This window comes from Notolepis coatsorum (assembly GCF_963971535.1).
Source record: "Notolepis coatsorum genome assembly, chromosome: 1".
In the NCBI taxonomy this organism is placed as follows: domain Eukaryota; kingdom Metazoa; phylum Chordata; class Actinopteri; order Aulopiformes; family Paralepididae; genus Notolepis; species Notolepis coatsorum.
In genome coordinates, this window is record NC_140165.1 from 256,096,497 (window position 1) to 256,122,525 (window position 26,029).

General features: G+C 45.1%; 1 protein-coding gene across 1 annotated transcript in view; it reads right to left on the reverse strand.

Moving 5' to 3' along the window:
• Window positions 1-254: 254 nt before the first annotated feature.
• Window positions 255-26,029, reverse strand: part of rsf1a (remodeling and spacing factor 1a) — a gene marked incomplete at its 5' end in the record, with an annotated part of 131,571 nt that continues 105,796 nt past the window's right edge. Inside the window, 6 exons of the mRNA XM_084309868.1 lie at window positions 255-2,699; window positions 11,086-11,274; window positions 14,485-14,714; window positions 16,833-17,076; window positions 22,649-22,716; window positions 24,917-25,023. Of these exons, the coding sequence (XP_084165994.1) occupies window positions 1,861-2,699; window positions 11,086-11,274; window positions 14,485-14,714; window positions 16,833-17,076; window positions 22,649-22,716; window positions 24,917-25,023 (1,677 nt within the window). The 3' untranslated portion in view covers window positions 255-1,860. The remainder of the gene's footprint in view (window positions 2,700-11,085; window positions 11,275-14,484; window positions 14,715-16,832; window positions 17,077-22,648; window positions 22,717-24,916; window positions 25,024-26,029) is intronic.

The following is a 26,029-nucleotide window of genomic DNA, read 5'->3' on the forward strand; positions in this document are numbered from 1 at the left end:
ACTTTGATGAACATTGTTACTCAGCTGATAGAGTTGTGCCCTTCCTGATGACTTGTCGTACAGAGCTTGTAAGTCGCTTTGGATAAAAGAGTCAGCTAAATGACTACCGGTAAATGTAATGTATTAGGATCCCCATTCGCTGTTGCAGGACAACAACTAGTCTTCCTGGGGTCCACACAAAACATAAAACTTTGTTATACTTATTATATTATGGATTTCTCCTGACCTCTCTTGGCAGAGCCAGAGGTGTGGCCAGCAGTAGGAACCCCTCCCACCCTCCATCCCCACGCAACTCCAACCTACACATTGGACCGAAGCAGCAAGAAATGCAAACAAAGCGCAGTACCAAGTGGCCTAGAGGTCGCCGGTTTGATGGCGTTACACGTTCTACCTCTTGAGATAAGAGTGACAGGTCGAAAGGTGAAACATCCAGTCCATCGTTGACACCGGGGAACGTTGCAAACACCTGAACACGCTCCCAACTGGTCATATTTCGCAAAAACACAAAATCAACAGTTGCTCTCAAAACACACAAGAGAAACACACAGCCTGACTGTTGGCGAACCTGCGTTCTGGACAAACCCCGTCGTCCCTCACAGCAGCATCGATCCTCCTCTCCTTCATATAGAAAATATAACACTATATTTTACAAGGAGACTAAAAGAACAGAACATCTATTATCTTACAAAGACAGGCGTACAGGCAAAGTATGTACAGCAAACATGTGCAGACCAGTCCAAGACTCTTGTGAAAACGTGGACCGACTGAGTCCACACGGACCTTGGAGGTGGGCTAAGTGCTAGGAAGATGAAGAAGTGTTGTAGAATGTGGTCCACTATGAACAGAGCCACCGTGTCCATTTAAAACAGAGTCAGTACTGTAACCAGATCCTAGGTCGAGGTTCAGGGTGAAAAGGTCACATGGTGTGATGATGATGTTTTGATGACGGAACATTCTAACAATGTTGTAAAATTGTCCTAGGTTGGTCACACGGAACACCAGAGCTGTGGAACCCGGAGGAAACCTTCTGAAGAACTCCAAGCTGCAGCTCAGAGGAACCTTCTGAAGAACTCAGAGGAACCTTCTGAAGAACTCAGAGGAACCTTCTGAAGGACTCAGAGGAACCTTCTGAAGAACTCAGAGGAACCTTCTGAAGAACTCAGAGGAACCTTCTGAAGAACTCAGAGGAACCTTCTGAAGAACTCCCTCCTGAAGGGCTCATAGCTCCTGTCCTGTGGGGACCCAGCAGGGACTAACTCTAACCCAGGACCAGCCGAGTCTGAACCGTAGCTCAGGAAACGCTGATTCTAGAGTCCGTGGAGACGAGAGGTGAGGGCGTCGACAGTGTAGCTCACCTGCTTACATGAGGTGTTGTGGCCAATGTTGTTGTGGACAAATCTGCCACAACACGACAGACAGAAAGAATGGAAAGAAAAGAGGGAGAGAGAGGGGGAGCGAGAAGAGAGAGGGCGGGTGAGTGACAGGGCGAGAGAGGGCAGGGGAGAGAGGGTGAGAGAGAGAGACAGGGCGAGAGAGAGGGCAGGGGAGAGAGGGTGAGCGAAAGAGACAGGGGGAGAGAGAGGGCGGGGGAGAGAGGGCGAGGAGAGAGGGTGAGAAGAGAGGGTGAGAGAGACAGGGGGAGAGAGAGGGCGGGGGAGAGGGTGAGAGAGAGGGTGAGAGACGGGGGGGAGAGAGGGTGAGAGAGAGGGCAAGGGAGAGGGTGAGAGAGAGGGAGGGAGGGGGAGAGAGACAGGGGGAGAGAGAGGGCGGGGGAGATATGATGGATGGAGGGTGGGAGAGAGAGAGAGAAAATATAAAACAAAGAATATAGCCAGCTTTATTCACGCACAAGCACAGACATCATGACTGCGGGCTGTTGTGAGCTAAGTTTAACGAGTCCGTCTGCTCCCCCTCCTCCTCCTCCCCCCCCTCCTCCTCTTCCTCCACGTCCTCCGGAGGCAAGGGGCCGTTGTGCCTGTGTTGCCCGACCGACCCTGCACTGTCCCTGGGTACAGTCGGACTCCCGGCCCCAGGCTTTGGGGTGGGGCCTCTGGAGGGGGGGGCCCGGTGTCCGTTAGCAGGAGAAAGGTTTTGACCCCTCCCCTTTTCCTGAGCATCATCATCATCAGCATCATCGCCGCCGGCAACGTGAGAATTCCTCTCCACGGATGAGGACTTTTTGGTCTTTGCCTCCCGTTGTTCCCCCTCCTCCCCTTTTTCTTCTTCTACCTGCTCCTCTTCCTCCTCCTCCTCCTGCTCCTCATCCTCGTCGGAGTCTATGCGGTTGAGCCTCTTGCGGACGGGCCTGTCCTCCTCCGATGAAGAGTCCGACTCGTCTTCGTCGGTGGAGGGCCGGCGCTTCTTCAGCATCAGGGCGAGGCGCTTGCGGCGCTGCAGCGACAGCAACTCCCTCCTCTTGCCCCGGCCCATCTTCGCCGGGTCCTCCTCCTCCTCTCTCCTCCGTTTCCTCCGCCGCTCCTCTCGCCTCTCCTCCTTCTCCTCCTCCTCCGCCAGCCTCCTCTTCTTCAGGCGCCTCTTGCGGTCCCCGTCCTCCTCGTCTTCGTCTCGTCTCCTCTTCACCCTCCTGCGGGTCTTCCCCACGCGCTCCTCCTCTCTGCTGCTCCTCCGCTTCGCTCTCCTCCTCCGCTCGCCGTCGTCCTCCTCGTAGTCGTCGTCCGTCTCCTTGGAGGAGGGGGAGGCTGAGGGGGGAAAGATCAGAGGTCAGAACAGGAGACATGGACTCAGGACTGATCTTATTGTGTGAATGTCATCTCCTCTCCAGACAGCCGGTGTGTGTGAATGATATCTCCAGACAGCCGGTGTGTGTGAATGATATCTCCAGACAGCCGGTGTGTGTGAATGATATCTCCAGACAGCCGGTGTGTGTGAATGATCGCAGCTATTACGGATTCACGCTAGTTTGTTTTTTGCATTTGTAGTGTCCTCTAATGGTACATTTCAAAAATGTAAAAAGGTGCTAGAGATACAATTTCTATGTAGAGTAATACTTTTCAGAAAGCTGACTGTCATCTATAGCAGTGATTCCCTGGGGGTCCGCCAGGGGGCGCAGGGGGTCCGCCAGACCACAGATGATGAGTTTTTTTTAACCTTTTTTTTTTTATTATTTTTTTCTTTCAGAGAAATATTTAATTAGCATATTTTTATCATCAGAAGCATGAATAGTCTCTCCACTACAATACAAAATAAAGATAAATAAATAAACATCTAGACATGATTTTTGAACGTTAACAGTAGGCTACCGGGTAGCGGCTAAAACGCGAATCAGTTGACTGTATCACTTTCTGTAGCTAGCCTAGCACGCTAGTTAACTTTCTCTGCTCGTCTACAGTCAGCCGCCAGAGGCGAAAATGTGTGACAAACGAAAAGGAGATGACGGCAGCTCATCTGCAAAAAAAGTTAGGACCTACAGCAATCGCGAAAATTACATCACCATGGGCTTCACTGAGGGACCAGACAAACGACCCGATTGTGTGATTTGTGGAGAAAAGTTGGCAAACTCGAGCCTGAAGCCCAGCAAGCTGAAGAGACATCAGGCGTCTAAGCACCCAGAAACCGTTGGGAAGGATCCGGACTTTTTTCGGAGGAAAGAACAGTCTCTCAAGGCGAACAAGCCTGTTGATGTTAGAGTAGTGTGGAGCAGGGGTGGCAGTGATTTACAGAAGGCTACCGAAGCCTCCTTTGAGTGTTCGCTTTTAATTGCAAAAGCAAAGAAACCGCACAATATTGGCGAGCAGCTCATCAAACCAGCCTGCATCAAAATGGTTTAGAAACTGTGCGGCCCACAGGTGGCGGATAAACTAAAATCAGTACCACTCTCGAACAATGTAGTGAAAGACAGAATTGATAAGATGTCAAGTGATTGCGAGCAGCAGCTGTCAGAAAAGCTTAGAAAGGGTCCATTTGCCATACAACTTGATGAAACTACAACTGTCGCAGACAAGGCTGTGCTCATCGTTTATGTGCAATATATCGAAAATGAGGATCTGAAGCAGGACATTCTCATGTCAGTCAACCTTACTACCACCACTCGAGGTGAGGATATTTTTACTGCAGTGGATTCTTACTTCATTCAACATAAATGCAAACCGTTCACCATTAGGGCCTGATTTGAGAGGATGAATACAGGATTTGAATATTGGCCAACATTTTGAAATACATATGGTGCAAGATGAGATTTGTTGATTGAAGGCGTAAAAGAAGCATAGTGGGTCTAATTATGATGCATATACCTGTGTATAAGCAGTTTGTTATTAAAATGACAAAGAAAGTATTAAAATTACAAAAAAAGGTATTTTATGGTATTTTATTAGGAGGGGGGTCCAGGAATTTCATCAGAGATGTTTGGGGGTCCCTGGGGGAAAAAAGGTTGGGAAGCCCTGATCTATAGCACCATCTAGTGGCCGAATGTTGTCTATAGCATCATTCTAGTGGCTGACTGTTATCTATAGCAGGGGTTCCCAACCTTTTTTCCCCCAGGGACCCCCAAACATCTCTGACTGACATGAGAATGTCCTGCTTCAGATCCTCATTTTCGATATACTGCACATAAACGATGAGCACAGCCTCGTCTGCGACAGTTGTAGTTTCATCAAGTTGTATGGCAAATGGACCCTTTCTAAGCTTTTCTGACAGCTGCTGCTCGCAATCACTTGACATCTTATCAATTCGGTCTTTCACTACATTGTTCGAGAGTGGTACTGATTTTAGTTTATCCGCCACCTGTGGGCCGCACAGTTTCTAAACCATTTTGATGCAGGCTGGTTTGATGAGCTGCTCGCCAATATTGTGCGGTTTCTTTGCTTTTGCAATTAAAAGCGAACACTCAAAGGAGGCTTCGGTAGCCTTCTGTAAATCACTGCCACCCCTGCTCCACGCTACTCTAACATCAACGGGCTTGTTCGCCTTGAGACTGTTCTTTCCTCCGAAAAAAGTCGGGATCCTTCCCAACGGTTTCTGGGTGCTTAGACGCCTGATGTCTCTTCAGCTTGCTGGGCTTCAGGCTCGAGTTTGCCAACTTTTCTCCACAAATCACACACTCAGGTCGTTTGTCTGGTCCCTCAGTGAAGCCCATGGTGATGTAATTTTCGCGATTGCTGTAGGTCCTAACTTTTTTTTGCAGATGAGCTGCCGTCATCTCCTTTTCGTTTGTCACACATTTTCGCCTCTGGCGGCTGACTGCAGACGAGCCGAGAAAGTTAACTAGCGTGCTAGGCTAGCTACGGAAAGTGATACAGTCAACTGATTCGCGTTTTAGCGGCTACTGTTAACGTTCAAAAATCATGTCTAGATGTTTATTTATTTATCTTTATTTTTTATTGTAGTGGAGAGACTATTCATGCTTCTGATGATAAAAATGTGCTAATTAAATATTTCTCTGAAAGAAAAAAAAAAGAAACTCAAATCATCTGTGGTCTGGCGGACCCCCTGCGCCCCCTGGCGGACCCCCAGGTTGGGAATCACTCTATAGCACCATCTAGTGGCTGAATGTTATCTATAGCACCATCTAGTGGCTGAATGTTATCTATAGCACCTTAAATTAATCCAATGTTGGTTTTCTCGTAGCACTTCTCTCAAGAGCATAGTTAACATCGAGTAGAGATGCTCCATGCATGAGGTCCAGTGTTTCTTAACTTTACATAACCGTAAATACAACAGTTTTTTTTTTTATAGAAAATGTGTGATGGGCCCCAATAGCGCCCCCTTATGGCCAATTAAGCTCCACTGAACATTCCAATTGTTGTCATTATTCTTCTGTTGGCTTTATCTTCAATCGTTGTACCAAGTATCTTGGTAGATGGACACAAAAACACATGCAAAACAAACACTACGAACACCATACAGCAGTAGGAAACAAGGACACTATAACAGAAGGAAGGGTCGTCACGTCAGAACACCAGCGTTCTATGCTCTGCTTGGTGCCAGACTTGAACCAGTTCTATTGTATTACAATTCTAAATATAGCAGCTAGCTATCTGAGGAAATATATCAACTTTAGCTGCTTAACAAGGCGACAAATTGCAGATGATTCTGACATCTGAGGTAATAACCTGTTTAAATGAGTCATGAACCAGGAGATGGTTGGTCCCATTCAACTCACTGTTGGCCGAACTAAAAGTTTCCGCACATGGCACCAACGTGCGCTCACACACACTACACAGTGAGGTGATGACCCTTCCTTCTTTTATAGTTTCCTTGGCAGTAAACAGGATGTTAACATAGACGAGGACAGGACGTGGAAAACAAGAGAGGAGGAGGGTGGTTTCAGTGACAAGGCCTGGGTCGAGACTTTGCTTAAATGCTTTGAATTAAAATGTTTAATTTAGGATCAGGATCCCCATTGGATCATCTAGTGGCTGACTGTTATCTATAGCAGTGGTTCCCAAAGTCGGGGTCGCGACCCAAAGGTGGGCCGCGAGCAGCCACGGGTGGGCCGCGAGATGATTTAAAAAAAATAAAAAAATTTTTTCTTTTTTTTTTTTTGTCAGGCCACTGAACTTAGAAGCAGGCCAGGACAGTGTTTCTAGTTGTATTCTAAAATTATATTCTATTGTATTCTAAAATGTGACTAGGTTTTATATTAACTTAATAAATAAACAAAAACGAAAAATCTACTTATTTCAACGAACATTTCAAACTAAATAACAGATTATGCACATAAAACGCTGAAAACAACCGAAGCAACAATAGTATTTTAATGAGGCTATTATTATTATCATTATTATTTTGCAACAAGTTAGCCCTCCCATAAATAGCACATATAAATGAATAACTAACTTGAACTAACTTAATAGGATTGAAGTGATATTTGGCTTAAAAAATCGGTCGCCTGACAAAAAAAAAAAAAAACAAAAAACAGACGATGTGCATTGGGCCGCGGCTCTCTGACGCCTTATTTTCTGGGCCCCGGCCTGAAAAGTTTGGGAACCCCTGATCTATAGCACCATCTAGTGGCCGAATGTTAACTATAGCACCATCTAGTGGCCAAATGTTATCTATAGCACCATCTAGTGGCCGAATGTTATCTATAGCACCGCAGCACCTATCCCTCCAGGGATCAGAGACGATGATCATGATTAGGGATGTCCCAATCACGTGATTTTTAGAAGATCGGGATTAAAAAAAAAAAAAAAAAAAAAAACTTTTTAACTTTTTTTTTTTTTTTTTCAACAAACATGACCATGTTCACGTCTTAAACTCATACTGAGGCCTTAGTTTTGGTTTTAAATTGCATATCATCATTCATTTATTTATGCTCACACAGAGCAGAAGAATTTTGCCAAAACAAACCAATAGTATCCAGCTGCAGAATGGCAGACCAGCCACACTCTCAGACCCAAATAAAAAAATTTATTTATTTTTTAATCCCAATTTCTCACATTACATTCACCCTGAATGTTGACGTTATCCAGGTGAAAAGTTAACTTCATAAATCATTTGATGTATAATTAAATCAAAGGAAATGCGTTTGGGTCTGAGAGTGTGGCTGGTCTGCCGTTCTGCAGCTGGATACTATTGGTTTGTTTTGGCAAAATTCTTCTGCTCTGTGTGACAATAAATAAATTAATGATGATATGCAATTTAAAACCAAAAATAAGGCCTCAGTATGAGTTTAAGACGTGAACATGGTCATGTTTGTTGAATAAAAAAGAAAAAAGTAAAAAAAAAAGAAAAATGGCAGATTTTTTTTTAGCCGATCCCGATCTTCGTAAAATCACGTCATCGGCCCCGATCCCGATCACATGATCGGATCATCCCTAATCATGATCATAGTCTCTGATCCCTGGAGGGATAGGTGCTGCAGTGCTATAGATAACATTCGGCCACTAGATGGTGCTATAGATAACATTCGGCCACTAGATGGTGCTATTGAGATAACATTCGGCCACTAGATGGTGCCACAGATAACAGTCAGCCACTAGATGATCCAATGGCAAAGCAAAGTCTCGACGCAGGCCTAGTCACTGAAAACACCCTCCTCCTCTCTTGTTTTCCACTTCCTGTCCTCGTCTATGTTAACTAGGGCTGACCTTCGAAGCTTTTTTTGGCAATCGAAGCTTCGGGGCCGAGCTTCGATTTTAATTCGAAGCTTCGAAAAAAAAATAAAAAAAAAAAAATTTAATATTTTTTTTTATCTTATGTTGTGGGACTTGTACAGCACTTTCGTAAACGTTGTTGTTTTTAAATGTGCTCTATAAATAAAGTTGGTTGGATTAATTAATTAAGTAGCCCCTTTCGTGACTGACGCATCCAACAAGGTTTCACTCGGCTGTGTGATTTAATTCAAGGTGGATCGCTGTTGTCGTTTGAACAACTTCAGATTTCATGGGAACTACCAATCCCCCAAATCAAGAATGTTTAAGATGAATGAAGTAAGATTTTGATTATTTGAAATATGGCCTGTGTAGACTAAACTATGCACAGAATTATGTCAGTCTACAAGGTCCGGATTCTACATGGTCCGGCAATGTAGACCTTGTAGACTCCACTACAGACCAATTATCAGTGAATGTTCATGCATTTTTAAGAAGGGCAACTTCCACAAAAAAACAAAGAACTCACCAAAACATCTCAGTAGCACCTTATCTATATGTTATATTTCATATATGGAGATTCATATTTATTTATGTATTGCATGCATTTCTACATTTTATTTCCTATTTTGTTTATTCATCCCAGTATCTTTCTTTCTTATGTGTGGAATTCTACAAGGTGCGCGCACACACACACACACACACACACCTACACACACACACACTTACATTTAGTCATTTAGCTGACGCTTTTATCCAAAGCGACTTACAAGTTCTGTACGACAAGACAGCAAGAAGGGTACAACTCTATCAGCTGAGTAACAATGTTCATCAAAGTGTTGCGTGTTACAGTGTAGGTTAGTTTATTAGGACAAGTGCATGACAGTAAGGTTAGTCAGGGTTAGATTTTTTTTTTTTTTTTTTTTTATCATTTCAGATAATGGTTGAAGAAGTGAGTCTTTAGTCGACGGCGAAAGATTGGACGGGATTCGGCTGTCCTAACTGGGATGGGTAGTTCACACACACACACAAATCGAAGTAATAAAAAAAAAAATAAAAATGATTTTTTTTTTTTTTTTTTTTTTAAACTTCGATTTTTTTTTTATGTTCGAAGCTTGTGCCATCGAATCGAACGTTCGAAGCTTCGAAGCATTTAAGACAGCCCTAATGTTAACATCCTGTTTACTGCCAAGGAAACTATAAAAGAAGGAAGGGTCATCACCTCACTGTGTAGTGTGTGTGAGCGCACGTTGGTGCCATGTGCGGAAACTTTTAGTTCGGCCAACAGTGAGTTGAATGGGACCAACCGTCTCCTGGTTCATGACTCATTTAAACAGGTTATTACCTCAGATGTCAGAATCATCTGCAATTTGTCGCCTTGTTAAGCAGCTAAAATTGATATATTTCCTCAGATAGCTAGCTGCTATATTTAGAATTGTAATACAATAGAACTGGTTCAAGTCTGGCACCAAGCAGAGCATAGAACGCTGGTGTTCTGACGTGACGACCCTTCCTTCTGTTATAGTGTCCTTGTTTCCTACTGCTGTATGGTGTTCGTAGTGTTTGTTTTGCATGTGTTTTTGTGTCCATCTACCAAGATACTTGGTACAACGATTGAAGATAAAGCCAACAGAAGAATAATGACAACAATTGGAATGTTCAGTGGAGCTTAATTGGCCATAAGGGGGCGCTATTGGGGCCCATCACACATTTTCCATAAAAAAGAAAACTGTTGTATTTACGGTTATGTAAAGTTAAGAAACACTGGACCTCATGCATGGAGCATCTCTACTCGATGTTAACTATGCTCTTGAGAGAAGTGCTACGAGAAAACCAACATTGGATTAATTTAAGGTGCTATAGATAACATTCAGCCACTAGATGGTGCTATAGATAACATTCAGACACTTTTTGATCGGATCGGGAAATATCAGTATCGGTAGATACTCAAAATCACATGATCGGGATCGGATCGGGAGCAAAAAAACGTGTTCGGGACATCCCTAATCATGATTGTTATCTTCATTTCACTAAGTGATTAAATCCCGGCGCATCAGTCTAGAATGGAAGTTACCAGGTTTGGAGTCAAGTCACTGTAAAACATTCAAAATGTAACATACCAAAATCATGGACTGACATGCGACCAGAATTGCGAATGAGACCAGTGTTCTGCACCTGGTCCAAAAAAAAGAATAGGCCCTTTTCACGGCAGCCATTTTGGCAAACAAGGTGTGTAGGCCAACCATCAGGTTTGAACCTCATCACCGTAACACTTTCAGTGCCACGGACGACATAACTCGTTTTATCAGCCCCCCCGTTGAGTGCCCACGACGACAAATATAGTTTTATTGTTTTATTAGCGATCTGAATTCATATTTCATCAACAGAGTCTCCCGTTGGTACACCAGCCCCTACAGGAGCTCAGATTGGAAAAATAATAATCAATCAATAATCAATCAATAAACGTGATCGATATTTGGAATGGCGATCAGGAATTGGAATAATCTTTTTGGAGAACATCTGATCTGAGGTAAGGAATCTATTTTACCAGTCTTGGGATAATCAGAGTTGTATTCGCTGAGATCTCAGCATTTGCCCTATGTGTGATGTGGCTGTTTGGCTGTGATCGCTGATGAGGAAATAAGAGAATAGATTTTTCAGCTTGCGTCTATAGCGTGCATACGTACAAATATACTATCGATAATCTAGCGTTTATTTGAAAACGATTCATAAATAGGCCGAAAAATGACAATGTTTTTGTGTATTCTAGAATATTCCAGTAAATGTCTTTTATCATGGAATCTTTATATTTTCCTTAAAAACGAGGGCTTTTCAAAATGCTATAAAACGAAAATGAACCGATAAAAAAACAATCCGCTTTGACAATGTTGACTGCAAACGAGTCATTGATAAGCGACAGGCAGATTAGACACATAGCCATAATTTAAAACATAGATTAGGCGTTTTTAACGCTAACATTGAAGTGGATGGTGGCATTCAACGGGGTAAATTAATGGCGGCGGCGGCGACTGACCCTCGCTGTAGTCGCTGGAGAGGCGTGGCTTGCGCTGTGTGCTGCGTTGTTTAACCGGCTCCTGATTGGCCGAGGCACGGGAGTTGTCGGACGACTCGGACGTCTCCCGGTAGTTCACCTGCTGCCGCTGGCCGCGCCTCAGGCCACGCCTCTTCTTGTCCGTGTCACTGTCGCTGTAGTCGCTGGAGTCTGGAGAGAGAGAAGCACACTCTGACATCATCATCACACTCTGACATCATCACACTCTGACATCATCATCACACACTGACATCATGTCACTGGAGAGAGAGAGAGAAGCTCTGACATGTCACTGGAGAGAGAATCACACTCTGACATCATGTCACTGGAGAGAGAGAGAAGCACACTGACATCATGTCACTGGAGAGAGAATCACACTCTGACATCATGTCACTGGAGAGAGAGAGAAGCACACTGACATCATGTCACTGGAGAGAGAGAGAGAGAAGCACACTCTGACATCATGTCACTGGAGAGAGAGAGAGAGAAGCACACTCTGACATCATGTCACTGGAGAGAGAGAGAAGCACACTGACATCATGTCACTGGAGAGAGAGAGAGAAGCACACTCTGACATCATGTCACTGGAGAGAGAGAGAAGCACACTCTGACATCATGTCACTGGAGAGAGAGAGAAGCACACTCTCAGGGCTCGAAATAATTTCTTTTACTTGGTAGCACTGGTGCTCCCAACTTCAAAAAGTTGGGAGCACCAGCAAAGATTTAGGAGCACCCACCAAAATGTAAGGAGCACCAACAATATATAATGTAATATATATTTTTTATTGATAAAAAAAACGACTATAACAGTTAGGGATGGGTATCGTTAGGATTTTATCGATACTACTACTCTTATCGATACTGCTTAACGGTTCGGTACTTTATCGATACTCTTATCGGTTCTTTTAGATTATTATTATTTAAAAAAGAAAATGTATACATTTATTGTTTTAACGGCTTAAGGCTATATCTGTACTTGATGTTTGTTTGTTGTGTTGCATATTTGAAATAAACGTCAATCAAATCAAATCCCCCCTCTTAAAAACAAAAACCTGTGTTTAACCTAGCCATCTATAAAACATCATGCTAAAACTGTGAATCAAATGTCCTACTCCCCTAAAGAAAGAAATACATAGCAAACATGACTCAGTTATGCAATAGTGCTGCTGCTTTTTATTTGGTTAAAATCTTTTAGATAATAAGACTAAAAGACTACAATATGACTACAACGATTTCATGACAGCTTCCTGTCCTCGCATGACGGCTTCCTGTCCATGCAATGCACGGAGCATTAACGTAAAATTTTCAACAACAGATTGCTGCTAATTAAACATTTCATGGAAACGGAGTAACGTTAACGTTATGTCGAGTTCATACGTGTAGTGTAGTATGAACTCGACATAACGCTAACGTTACTCCGTTTCCATGAAGTGTTTAATTAAGTCCGTCGCAGATGGATGGTACACTGGTAGCTAGCTAACTTTAGCCACAGCTGCAAAAACGAATTTCAATGATGTTATGAGTAGGGATGCTCGATATTGGCTTTTTTACCGATACCAATATACCGATATTGTCCAACTCTTAATTTCCGATACCGATATCAACCGATACCGATATATGCAGGGTCTCCCCCCCCCCCCAAAAACTGAATAATTTCAGGTAATTAACATTACATATCTCTTGTTGTGGAATTAACACAACATTATGCATACTTTTGACAATAAATAAAATCAGAATTTGTTCTTACTTGCTTTCCTGGGTAAATAAAGGTTATAGAAATGTAAATTTGAAAACAGATACCGATATTTTCCGATATCACATTTTAATGCCAATATCGGCCGATAATATCGGACATCCCTAGTTATGAGCTATCAGTAGCTAGCCAGCTAGATAACATTAGACAACGCCTCGTGTATTAAACTAAAGTGAATAGTTTACTGGGCCATTGTTTAATCGTTGCTTCAGTGATGTTAAAAGAGGACCTGCACACTTGCTATCTTCGGTGCTAATGAGACGGGTCTGTGACGAGACGGGTCTGTGAGGGGGAGGGGCCATGAGGGCACTGCGTCAACTGAACCAATCTAAAATCAGCATTAAAGGTAAGAACGTCAAGCTCACGTTTGATTGGTTAGAATGGTCACTGTCAACTCACTGGCACATACTGAGTGACAGACAAACTAGCGACTGTACAGAGAAAGGGACGTTGGGGGAGGTCGCACCAGAACAATTATTTGCACTCGCACGAATGCTCCCAATTTTATATATATATATATTTTTTTAAATTTCTTTATTACAGGAAAAAAAATTATTGAACATTTCAATTGTAAACATTGTACATTTTCCATCTTTTTTTCCCTTTCATTTCCCCTTCCCCTCCCTCATTCCCACCCCATCCCCCCCACACCGAGGTTGTTGACAAACGCACCTGCAAAACATACAAACACATAGCATAGATGTTGCTGGGAAAGAAATACAACAACAATATCAATCCGACCCATCTGCATTATGCACAATTGTTTAGATAAAAAGAGATAAAGAAAAAACTAAAAAAAAAACTCTCTAACACGGATGTGGCTGTGGAAGAAAATCAAAAATGACATTATTTCACTCTTTCCCCCACCCCTACTTAGTGTTGTGGTAATTCTTGAATAGTTTGATCTTCTGCAGCTGTGTCCCTCGTTCCTCTCTCCCTCCCCCAGATACCCACCCATCCCCCCGGGGTCTCATTCACACCCATACATACCAGGACAGGGAAAGGGGGGGGGGGACAGTAGAAAATAGGAATAAAATAATAATAAAAGATATGCAAGTGCAGTTAGAGGTGTAAAGCTCTATCCTTTCTAAGTCTCTTCATTGATAGTCAGGGTATCGATGTGATGCAGAAATGGTCACATGGAATGTTTCAAGGGAGCCCTTTAGGGAGAATCTGATTAGTTCAAGCCTAATGCAATGTAGTATCTCATGTATCCATCTGTGCTCCCAATTATATTTTGAGGTCGCACAGATACAATTTCGGTCGCATATGCGACCCATTCGGTCGCAATTTTGAACCCTGACTCTGACATCATGTCACTGGAGAGAGAGAGAGAATCACACTCTGACATCATGTCACTGGAGAGAGAGAATCACACTCTGACATCATGTCACTGGAGAGAGAGAGAATCACACTCCGACATCATGTCACTGGAGAGAGAGAATCACACTCTGACATCATGTCACTGGAGAGAGAATCACACTCTGACATCATGTCACTGGAGAGAGAGAATCACACTCTGACATCATGTCACTGGAGAGAGAGAATCACACTCTGACATCATGTCACTGGAGAGAGAGAATCACACTCTGACATCATGCTATAATTATGTTGTATGTTTGTCTCACCCATCTCTTCCTCGCTCTCCTCCTCCTCCTCCTCCTCAGAGGAGCGTCTCCGGTGGCGACGCAGGCGCTTGCGGACCTTGCGCTGGGTCCTGCTTGGTCTGTGTTTAGGCGGCCGCTTCACTGCCCGTCTGGGGCGAACCCCGCCGGCCGGGCTGCCCACGTCGCTGCCCACATCTTCATCATCGTCATCATCATCGTCTTCTTCTGCCGCAAACTCCTCTTCATCAGAGCTGGAAAATAAAAACAAACGGGAGAGAAAATGTCACTTGAGTTGAAGAGTGGGTTGAGAAGTTGAAAGCAGTGGTTTGAGAAGGTGAAAGGAGTGGCAGAAAAGGTGAACGGAGTGGATGAGAAGGTGAACAGAGGGGGCGGCTAGGTGGCGCAGTGGGCAAAGCGCTCGCCACCAACGCAGGAGATGCTGGGTTCGAGCCCAGCTCTCGGCGTTGCTACCAGCTTGGCTGGTCGTTCATACTAATACAATTGGCAGTATTAGGGGGTGGGAAGCTGGTGGGTGGGGATCGGACGTTGTGGACAGCGACTCCTACAGGTCGGTTGGTGCGCCTGCGCAGTAGAATCAGGAAGCGGCAGGGGCGGCGTGTCCCTCCCACGCGTTACTCCTCGCCGCTGAGAGATCGCGCTGTGCAGGTGAAAAGATGCGACGGCTGCCTCCGAGTACCGGAGGGGACACGTGATGCAAGGCTTCGTCCACATTGCAGCCGGCCTGTGGGAGGCATGGCCTAACAGCGTTCGAGACAGGGGAGGGTAGAATTGGACAATACGAAATTGGGGAAGGGAGAAAAATAGAAAATGGGGAGAAAAAGTAGATAAAAAAAAGGAAGGTGAACAGAGTGGATGAGAAGGTGAAGTGGTTATGAAGTTTGTGTAGTTTAGTAACTTGTACTGTTGTCTGTTCTTATTAGCCTCTGGCTATAATGTGACATATTTACATGAAAATGTATTTCTATTTTAAATAAAGCACAGTGTGAAGATGTTGCCTCTGTGTGTTATTGTGTCATCTGTTGCTGAATTTCTTCTATTGGTTAATTAGTCCTTGTGTGGCCTTTTTCTTTTTTTTTACCTCTTTTCAAAAGGTGCTATAACATTCAGCCACTAGATGTCGCACTAGAGCACCAGCATACAGTGAGACCAAAACAATAGACCACCGCAACACTTCCGGGATTCTGAAATCGGGGAGGAGATAGCGGGTGTAGTATCCGAAACTTGTTGATGCCGTAAGCTTCAGACGCTCTCAGTCTTTGAATCCTCCCGTTCCATATCCACGCACAAGAAAAGCACCGACCACGAAGTAGTATCAACTATTTAATGTCCAACTCGGGTTTACACCTTCTTGTTTCCTAATTATATATAGAGCAGCGAGATTAACAAAGTTTATCCAGAGAGAGGTCCAAAAACTGTCTGGCTCCACTCTCTCATCACTTGGCCTGACCACCGGTAAAATATGCGTTGTTTTCTTTCTAAACCAAAAGCTGTCACCTTGCCGCAGCTGACAGTAATCAATGACATCACCGTTATCCTGTCAAACTAAAAGTCCCTCGGCCTATCAGCCAAATATCCTGTAAGAAACAAACTAACAACAAAGAAAACATTTTAACTTCTATAATAATAATATCCATCTATTTATCCTATGAAATACAAGGACAAAATGCTTTTCTATTAACTGCTATTAACTGAAATTACTCTTAATTACCAGACTAGGCATTTAGGCACCTACAGCGGGGGGAGCATATGAATGAATGTGGATGAGAGCCTTGATGTAAGTGGTTGCAGCTACGGCTGTGGGGGCGCTGGAGACATGATCCAATAGACTTTTTTTATGCGCCCGAGTCTCCTGAACACGGACACGAACACATTTAGTTCTGATCGATTAGGAATGGGTCGCGCCGTGTTCAGGAGACTCAGGCGCATAAAAAAGTCTATTGGATCATGTCTCCAGCGCCCCCACAGCCGTAGCTGCAACCACGTACATCAAGGCTCTCATCCACATTCATCATATGCTCCCCTCGCAATCTCCTCCCCGATTTCAATGTAACGCGGAAGTGCAGTGGTCTATGCTGTACATAGGGTATGAGAATTATTGTAATCATCATACGATGAACTCATCTAAGTTCAGATAAAACTGTCAAACTAGGCATTGCAGTCCCTGCAAATATATAACCTATTTTTATCATAGAATGTCATCAGAAACATATTTTAGGTTCAACTTTAGGTTGAGAAAGAAAAAGTTGTTGAGCAGGCAAGTCGCCATTTCTTATTTTTTTTTTTAAGGTAACGGTTAGGTTTCTAAACAGTGAGGTAAGGGTTAAGGTAAGGGTTAGGAGGATGGTCACCTGTTGCTGAGCATGAACTCCTCTTCACTCTCGGCGGCCGTGCTGTCGCTCTCCAGGTCGTTCAGTCTGCGTCTCTTCCTGCTCTTGCCGGCGCGGGGCTGAGGCTGGGCCTTCAGCGGTCGAGGACACTCCTTCCCCTCCTTCTCCTCCTCCCCTTTCTCTTTCTCCTCCTCCTTCCCCTCCTTCTCCTCCTTCCCCTCCTCGGACAGGATGCTGGATATTTCTTTGCCCCGTGCCGCACCTGCTACAGCAACTCACGGTTAGAGTCTGTTCACGCCAGCAGTGTGTCGCTACAGCACATTCTGAGTATCCAGAGAAGAAGACTGATTAACTACAGCACATTCTGAGTATCCAGAGAAGAAGACTGATAATCTACAGCACATTCTGAGTATCCAGAGAAGAAGACTGATTAACTACAGCACATTCTGAGTATCCAGAGAAGAAGACTGATAATCTACAGCACATTCTGAGTATCCAGAGAAGAAGACTGATCATCTACAGCACATTCTGAGTATCCAGAGAAGAAGACTGATAATCTACAACACATTCTGAGTATCCAGAGAAGAAGACTGATAATCTACAGCACATTCTGAGTATCCAGAGAAGAAGACTGATAATCTACAACACATTCTGAGTATCCAGAGAAGAAGACTGATCATCTACAACACATTCTGAGTATCCAGAGAAGAAGACTGATAATCTACAGCACATTCTGAGTATCCAGAGAAGAAGACTGAACATCTACAGCACATTCTGAGTATCCAGAGAAGAAGACTGATAATCTACAACACATTCTGAGTATCCAGAGAAGAAGACTGAACATCTACAGCACATTCTGAGTATCCAGAGAAGAAGACTGATTATCTACAACACATTCTGAGTATCCAGAGAAGAAGACTGATTATCTACAACACATTCTGAGTATCCAGAGAAGAAGACCGAACATCTACAGCACATTCTGAGTATCCAGAGAAGAAGACTGATTATCTACAACACATTCTGAGTATCCAGAGAAGAAGACTGATTATCTACAACACATTCTGAGTATCCAGAGAAGAAGACCGAACATCTAACCTCCTCCAATATACAGTTTATTCCCCCTCAAATGTATATACTCTCTTCTTAGAAACTCTGTCTCTTAATCAGAGTTTCCAATGCCAGGGTCTATGTGACAGGCGTTGTACTCTTAAACAGTACTGTATATTTGTAGATCTGGTATGTCATATATGTTATGATGAATTGAAAATGGGGGACCTTGATGTAAACAAGACAAAAGTCTTTCTCTGGTCTGCATCCCCTTAAAGGTCCCATGCATTATAAATGTCATTTTTCAGTCTCTAGCATTGTATTATAGTAATAGGAGTTCGTATCAATGTGTTTTAGGGTCTAAATACCATATTGGCGAATTGCTCCGTTTCAGCCCAACCCCTCTGTGCCTCTAGTAAATCGGGTCATTTTGATTTGAAGTCCCTGAGCACGTCACTGGGCGCTGTGGATAGACAGTGATGCGATTGGCTCTGTGGTTGGAGCTAATGCCCGCCCCCATTCTACCTAGACTAGACAGCGAGTGGGGCTGCGGGGCCGAGAGGAAGAGAGAGCCGAGAGGGAGCCGAGAGAAAGGAAGAGAGAGGGAGGGAGGGAGAGAGAGGGGGCACTTGGGGGGGGGGGGGGGGGTACCTGCCGGCCGCGCGCCACACGGGAGATTGAAAGAAAGAAAAGAAAAAAGTTGCCTCGTCTCATCAGTGAGAGCCGAGTGGGAGAGAAAGGACAGAAAGGAAGAGAGAAGGAGGGAGGGAGAGAGAGGGGGCACTTGGGGGGGGGGGGGGGGGGCCTGTCTTCAATAGACTAACAGGAATTGTGTAAAGTTGCCCAAATAGTGCTAGGAATAGCAGTGCATAGCCCCTTTAACAATTGTGTGTATTGAACCGTACTGTATTGTACCCATTATGCAATCTGTTAATAAAGTTGTCAATCAATCAATCAATCATACAACACATTCTGAGCAGCTATGTGGACTACAGGCAGCTATGTGGACTACAGGCAGCTATGTGGACTACATGCAGCTATGTGGACTACAGGGCAGCTATGTGGACTACAGGCAGCTATGTGGACTACAGGCAGCTATGTGGACTACAGGGCAGCTATGTGGACTACAGGGCAGCTATGTGGACTACATGCAGCTATGTGGACTACAGGGCAGCTATGTGGACTACATGCAGCTATGTGGACTACAGGCAGCTATGTGGACTACAGGCAGCTATGTGGACTACATGCAGCTATGTGGACTACAGGGCAGCTATGTGGACTACAGGCAGCTATGTGGACTACAGGCAGCTATGTGGACTACAGGGCAGCTATGTGGACTACAGGGCAGCTATGTGGACTACATGCAGCTATGTGGACTACAGGGCAGCTATGTGGACTACATGCAGCTATGTGGACTACAGGCAGCTATGTGGACTACAGGCAGCTATGTGGACTACAGGCAGCTATGTGGACTACAGGGCAGCTATGTGGACTACAGGCAGCTATGTGGACTACATGCAGCTATGTGGACTACAGGGCAGCTATGTGGACTACAGGCAGCTATGTGGACTACAGGCAGCTATGTGGACTACAGGGCAGCTATGTGGACTACAGGCAGCTATGTGGACTACAGGGCAGCTATGTGGACTACAGGCAGCTATGTGGACTACAGGGCAGCTATGTGGACTACAGGGCAGCTATGTGGACTACAGGCAGCTATGTGGACTACATGCAGCTATGTGGACTACAGGCAGCTATGTGGACTACAGGGCAGCTATGTGGACTACAGGCAGCTATGTGGACTACAGGGCAGCTATGTGGACTACAGGGCAGCTATGTGGACTACACGCAGCTATGTGGACTACAGGCAGCTATGTGGTCTACAGGCAGCTATGTGGACTACAGGCAGCTATGTGGACTACAGGCAGCTATGTGGACTACAGGGCAGCTATGTGGACTACAGGGCAGCTATGTGGACTACAGGGCAGCTATGTGGACTACAGGCAGCTATGTGGACTACAGGGCAGCTATGTGGACTACAGGCAGCTATGTGGACTACAGGGCAGCTATGTGGACTACAGGCAGCTATGTGGACTACAGGCAGCTATGTGGACTACAGGGCAGCTATGTGGACTACAGGCAGCTATGTGGACTACAGGCAGCTATGTGGACTACATGCAGCTATGTGGACTACAGGGCAGCTATGTGGACTACAGGCAGCTATGTGGACTACAGGCAGCTATGTGGACTACAGGCAGCTATGTGGACTACAGGGCAGCTATGTGGACTACAGGGCAGCTATGTGGACTACATGCAGCTATGTGGACTACATGCAGCTATGTGGACTACAGGCAGCTATGTGGACTACAGGGCAGCTATGTGGACTACAGGGCAGCTATGTGGACTACATGCAGCTATGTGGACTACAGGCAGCTATGTGGACTACAGGCAGCTATGTGGACTACAGGGCAGCTATGTGGACTACAGGCAGCTATGTGGACTACAGGCAGCTATGTGGACTACAGGGCAGCTATGTGGACTACAGGGCAGCTATGTGGACTACAGGCAGCTATGTGGACTAAAGGGCAGCTATGTGGACTACAGGCAGCTATGTGGACTACAGGGCAGCTATGTGGACTACAGGCAGCTATGTGGACTACAGGCAGCTATGTGGACTACAGGGCAGCTATGTGGACTACAGGCAGCTTATGTGGACTACAGGCAGCTATGTGGACTACAGGCAGCTATGTGGACTACAGGCAGCTATGTGGACTACAGGGCAGCTATGTGGACTACAGGCAGCTATGTGGACTACAGGGCAGCTATGTGGACTAAAGGCAGCTATGTGGACTACAGGCAGCTATGTGGACTACATGCAGCTATGTGGACTACAGGCAGCTATGTGGACTACAGGCAGCTATGTGGACTACAGGCAGCTATGTGGACTACAGGCAGCTATGTGGACTACATGCAGCTATGTGGACTACAGGCAGCTATGTGGACTACAGGGCAGCTATGTGGACTACAGGCAGCTATGTGGACTACAGGCAGCTATGTGGACTACATGCAGCTATGTGGACTACAGGGCAGCTATGTGGACTACAGGCAGCTATGTGGACTACAGGCAGCTATGTGGACTACAGGGCAGCTATGTGGACTACAGGCAGCTATGCAGCTATGTGGACTACAGGCAGCTATGTGGACTACAGGGCAGCTATGTGGACTACAGGGCAGCTATGTGGACTACAGGGCAGCTATGTGGACTACAGGCAGCTATGTGGACTACAGGCAGCTATGTGGACTACAGGCAGCTATGTGGACTACAGGGCAGCTATGTGGACTACAGGCAGCTATGTGGACTACAGGCAGCTATGTGGACTACAGGGCAGCTATGTGGACTACAGGGCAGCTATGTGGACTACAGGCAGCTATGTGGACTAAAGGGCAGCTATGTGGACTACAGGCAGCTATGTGGACTACAGGGCAGCTATGTGGACTACAGGCAGCTATGTGGACTACAGGCAGCTATGTGGACTACAGGGCAGCTATGTGGACTACAGGCAGCTTATGTGGACTACAGGCAGCTATGTGGACTACAGGCAGCTATGTGGACTACAGGCAGCTATGTGGACTACAGGGCAGCTATGTGGACTACAGGCAGCTATGTGGACTACAGGGCAGCTATGTGGACTACAGGCAGCTATGTGGACTACAGGCAGCTATGTGGACTACATGCAGCTATGTGGACTACAGGCAGCTATGTGGACTACAGGCAGCTATGTGGACTACAGGCAGCTATGTGGACTACAGGCAGCTATGTGGACTACATGCAGCTATGTGGACTACAGGCAGCTATGTGGACTACAGGGCAGCTATGTGGACTACAGGCAGCTATGTGGACTACAGGCAGCTATGTGGACTACAGGCAGCTATGTGGACTACAGGGCAGCTATGTGGACTACAGGCAGCTATGTGGACTACAGGCAGCTATGTGGACTACAGGGCAGCTATGTGGACTACAGGCAGCTATGTGGACTACAATGCAGCTATGTGGACTACAGGCAGCTATGTGGACTACATGCAGCTATGTGGACTACAGGCAGCTATGTGGACTACAGGGCAGCTATGTGGACTACATGCAGCTATGTGGACTACAGGCAGCTATGTGGACTACAGGGCAGCTATGTGGACTACAGGCAGCTATGTGGACTACAGGCAGCTATGTGGACTACATGCAGCTATGTGGACTACAGGCAGCTATGTGGACTACAGGCAGCTATGTGGACTACAGGCAGCTATGTGGACTACAGGGCAGCTATGTGGACTACAGGCAGCTATGTGGACTACAGGCAGCTATGTGGACTACAGGCAGCTATGTGGACTACAGGCAGCTATGTGGACTACAGGCAGCTATGTGGACTACAGGGCAGCTATGTGGACTACAGGCAGCTATGTGGACTACAGGGCAGCTATGTGGACTACAGGGCAGCTATGTGGACTACAGGCAGCTATGTGGACTACAGGGCAGCTATGTGGACTACAGGGCAGCTATGTGGACTACAGGCAGCTATGTGGACTACAGGCAGCTATGTGGACTACAGGCAGCTATGTGGACTACAGCTATGTGGACTACAGGCAGCTATGTGGACTACAGGCAGCTATGTGGACTACAGCTATGTGGACTACAGGGCAGCTATGTGGACTACAGCTATGTGGACTACAGGGCAGCTATGTGGACTACAGCTATGTGGACTACGGGAGCAGGTCTGGGGGTTCAGTGCTTTTCTCACCTCCTCCGTAATCCTCCTGGACGTCTTCCTCTATGGCTTCGTCGATGGCGTCGTCGAAATCATCAAACCTAAAAAACACACATTTGAATATCTTTAATTGTGTTCACAGTTTATTATCAGAACGTTGCCAGTGCTTCAGCTCTTGACTCGGACACTCCTGCTGCCTGCCGCTGCACTTCTTCTTCTTCAGGCCTGTGACTTTAGGTTTCTTTGGAACCGGGACTATTGTTGTTGCCTTGAGACATGCGGGAACCCAGGATGAACCCAGAGACAGGTTGAAGATGGTGGTGAGAACTGGGGCTAGTTCAGCCGCAAAGTCCTTGAGCACCCGTCCCAGGACTCCATCAGGCCCTGCCGCCTTCCTTGTGTTAATGTTTCGTAGACTGAGTCTGACCTCATGAGTGCTCAGGACTATGGTGGAGCAGTCAGAGGGGAGAGGGGGCAAATGCAATTTAAGCACCCCCCACAGCCCAAATGTAATAAAAAAAATAAAAAATAAAATATATATATTAGAGGTGGGCATAGATCATTTTTTTTAATCTAGATTAATCTATCTGCAATCCTGGAGTTAATCTAGAATAAATGGCAAAAAAAATTAAAAAAAATCTGCCGAAGGCATTCAAAATAGGTGTGTTCTACCCAAATAATGACCAGAGGAGGATATTTATCCTCTCCTCTTCATCTGAGGAGTCACTAGCTGTTCTATCTCCTTGTTCAACAGCATGAACATGTCTCTTCTTTTTGTAATTTCCAGTGTTTCTTTTAAAACCAGATTTATCGTAATTTTCTGTGCCCTTCTTATTTCTACATGCGTCTTTTCCCCCACAATTACGACAATCCATTTCTTTACACCAAGATGTCCTGTTTCTCCACAACGAAAACACGGACCCTGGCCGCTTTGCCCGTCACTGACCTTGTGCACTCTACTCGTCGTTGCATGCAGTGGTGCAGTGCTGGTATAACTCGGTATAACGGCGTTATACCTCGGTCACTGAGGCTGAAGTACGCGCAATCGCTTTTTACATGGCATTATCCAACCGGACTCCCGGAGAAGCATGCAGCTGCAGAGCCGCAGCTGCAGAGCCGCAGAGCCGCAGAGCCAGCGGCGCTCTCTGGGCCGCGCGCTGACGGCCGCGCTGTGAGGCAATAGTATCCAGCTGCAGGACGAGAGCAGCCAAAAAAAACTGTTCATGCGCGCGCACGCGCGTGGAGCGTTTGACCTACTGTCAATTTGCCACTGCACCACTGGTTGCATGTAACGGCTGGGCTTCCTTTGATGCCATTTCCATTGTTACACTGATATTGACAGCTCTCTCCAGTGTCAAATCACTCTGTCAGTAGTTTCTTCTGTGCACCTTCATTTCTTAATCCACACACAAGCCTGTCTCTCAATGTGTCTTTTAGTGAAACTCTGAATTCACAATGCTGCTGACTGGTTGCTCACACACAGACTGCTGCAGAAGCAGGTTTCTCAACAAATCCAATGTAGCTCAAGCTCAGTGTAACAGTTCCATTGCTCAACATTGTCATCAAACGGTCCAATATTTCCAATAACCCAAGCCATTTCTGTTGTAAACTCTCACGATAGTCCAGTCGATCCTTCCTTTAGTGTGTCAAGTGGATTCTTCTTGTAGATGTTTCCAAGTGCCGGGCAACGACGTGAGCTAACATGCTAACTCGCTAAGCTAACATGGTAAACAAAGGTCCCGACGGACTTCTTTCTTGCATTGCGCAGATTCAGACGTCCTCATCGCCTAATTGTGTTATATCCTGAGGACTTCTTAACCTCACCTGTATAACAATGATTACCGGACCACTACTTTAGTTTGACACATTATTCCGACTACAGCTCAGGTACATACTGTGTAATCACTTCCGGGTAGCACAACGTCACGCTGGGAACTACGGCAAGTATTTAAGGACAATACATCACACTAATGTGTCCCAGACCCACCTTTGAGAAATAGATTAACGGCGTCAATTGTATTATCGTGCGATAATAGTCTGGTGTTAACGCAGCCTGTTAACTCCGTTAGCGGCCCAGCTCTAATATATATATATATAAACTTTGTTTGCATTCAGTGGGTTAGTCGACTACCAGTCAACTATCGGCCAATTTCGGCCAACTTAGTCGACTATCCAAATCCTTAGTCGGGGACAGCCCTAGTACGTATAGAGACAGGAACCAGCAAATGAACACAGAGGTCGGAGATCCCAAAAACAAACAGAAGTCTACCCGACATGCACAGCCGTCAGTCAAACCCCCACCTGTAGCTGATGCACTTCCTGGTTCGGGTGGATCTCCGGCCCAGGTTTTTACCCTTCTTGGAATCTTTCTTCTTCGCCGATTTCTCCTGCTCCTCCCCGTCTCCCTCCTGAAAAGACACCAGGCTGGTCTTAGCATCGTTACCATGTGAGATTACAATAGAATATATAGGGCTGTAGCGAATAGTTCGAACATTGACATTCAAATTCTAAATCAACATTCAATTATACATTTGTTTATAAAAAAAAAATGTATGGGTCTATTCATTCTGTTTAAACCAATGGTTTTTTTTTTCACAGTTACAGATAAAGATTAGGCTACACTAATATTATACTATTATAGTATATGACTAGTCATAAAAATATTTATAAAAGTTTAAACATTCATCATAAATGATTTATCTGAATCTGCTTGGCGCTCCATCAAGACGTCACCATCACTTTCATACCAACCGTGCCCTTATTGGATTATTTATGTTGACGAAACTGACGAGTTATATTCTTTAAAGAAAGTTGATTTAATACAAAAAAGACTAATTTAATCAGATTAATCACTTTATTCAAATTAAGGATTTAGTTTGAGGATATATAAAATAAAAAAAAATTAAAATCATTATGATTACGTCATAAAATACGACGACAGACATTCGAAGCTCGAATACTTCAATAGAAGCTTTGAATGTACTCGGTACAGCCCTAAGATTACAAGACGACACCAGGCTGGTTTTAGCATCGTTACCATGTGAGATTACAGGAGATTATAAAGCAGCTCTGTGTGTCGTATTTCCCTGAGATGACTAAATATATGTTTAAATATGCACATGGCAGGGATGCAACAATACAGATACTGATATCAGCTTGCCTTATACCAGGTTAATGTAGGGTAAGATTCGGCTCAAATAAGGGACTAAACACGTTTCGCAATTATGCCACATCAATGTGGAACGCCCTACCCAAAGCTGTAAAGGAATGTGGATCACTACCCACTTTCAAAACCTCTCTCAAGAGACACCTACGGGAGACTGCAATTCAACACTGGCCCCTGTAAATATCCTAACCCAACCCCCTCCAATGTACAGTCATTTACCTAGTATGGTTTTGTCAATAGTCCAATGT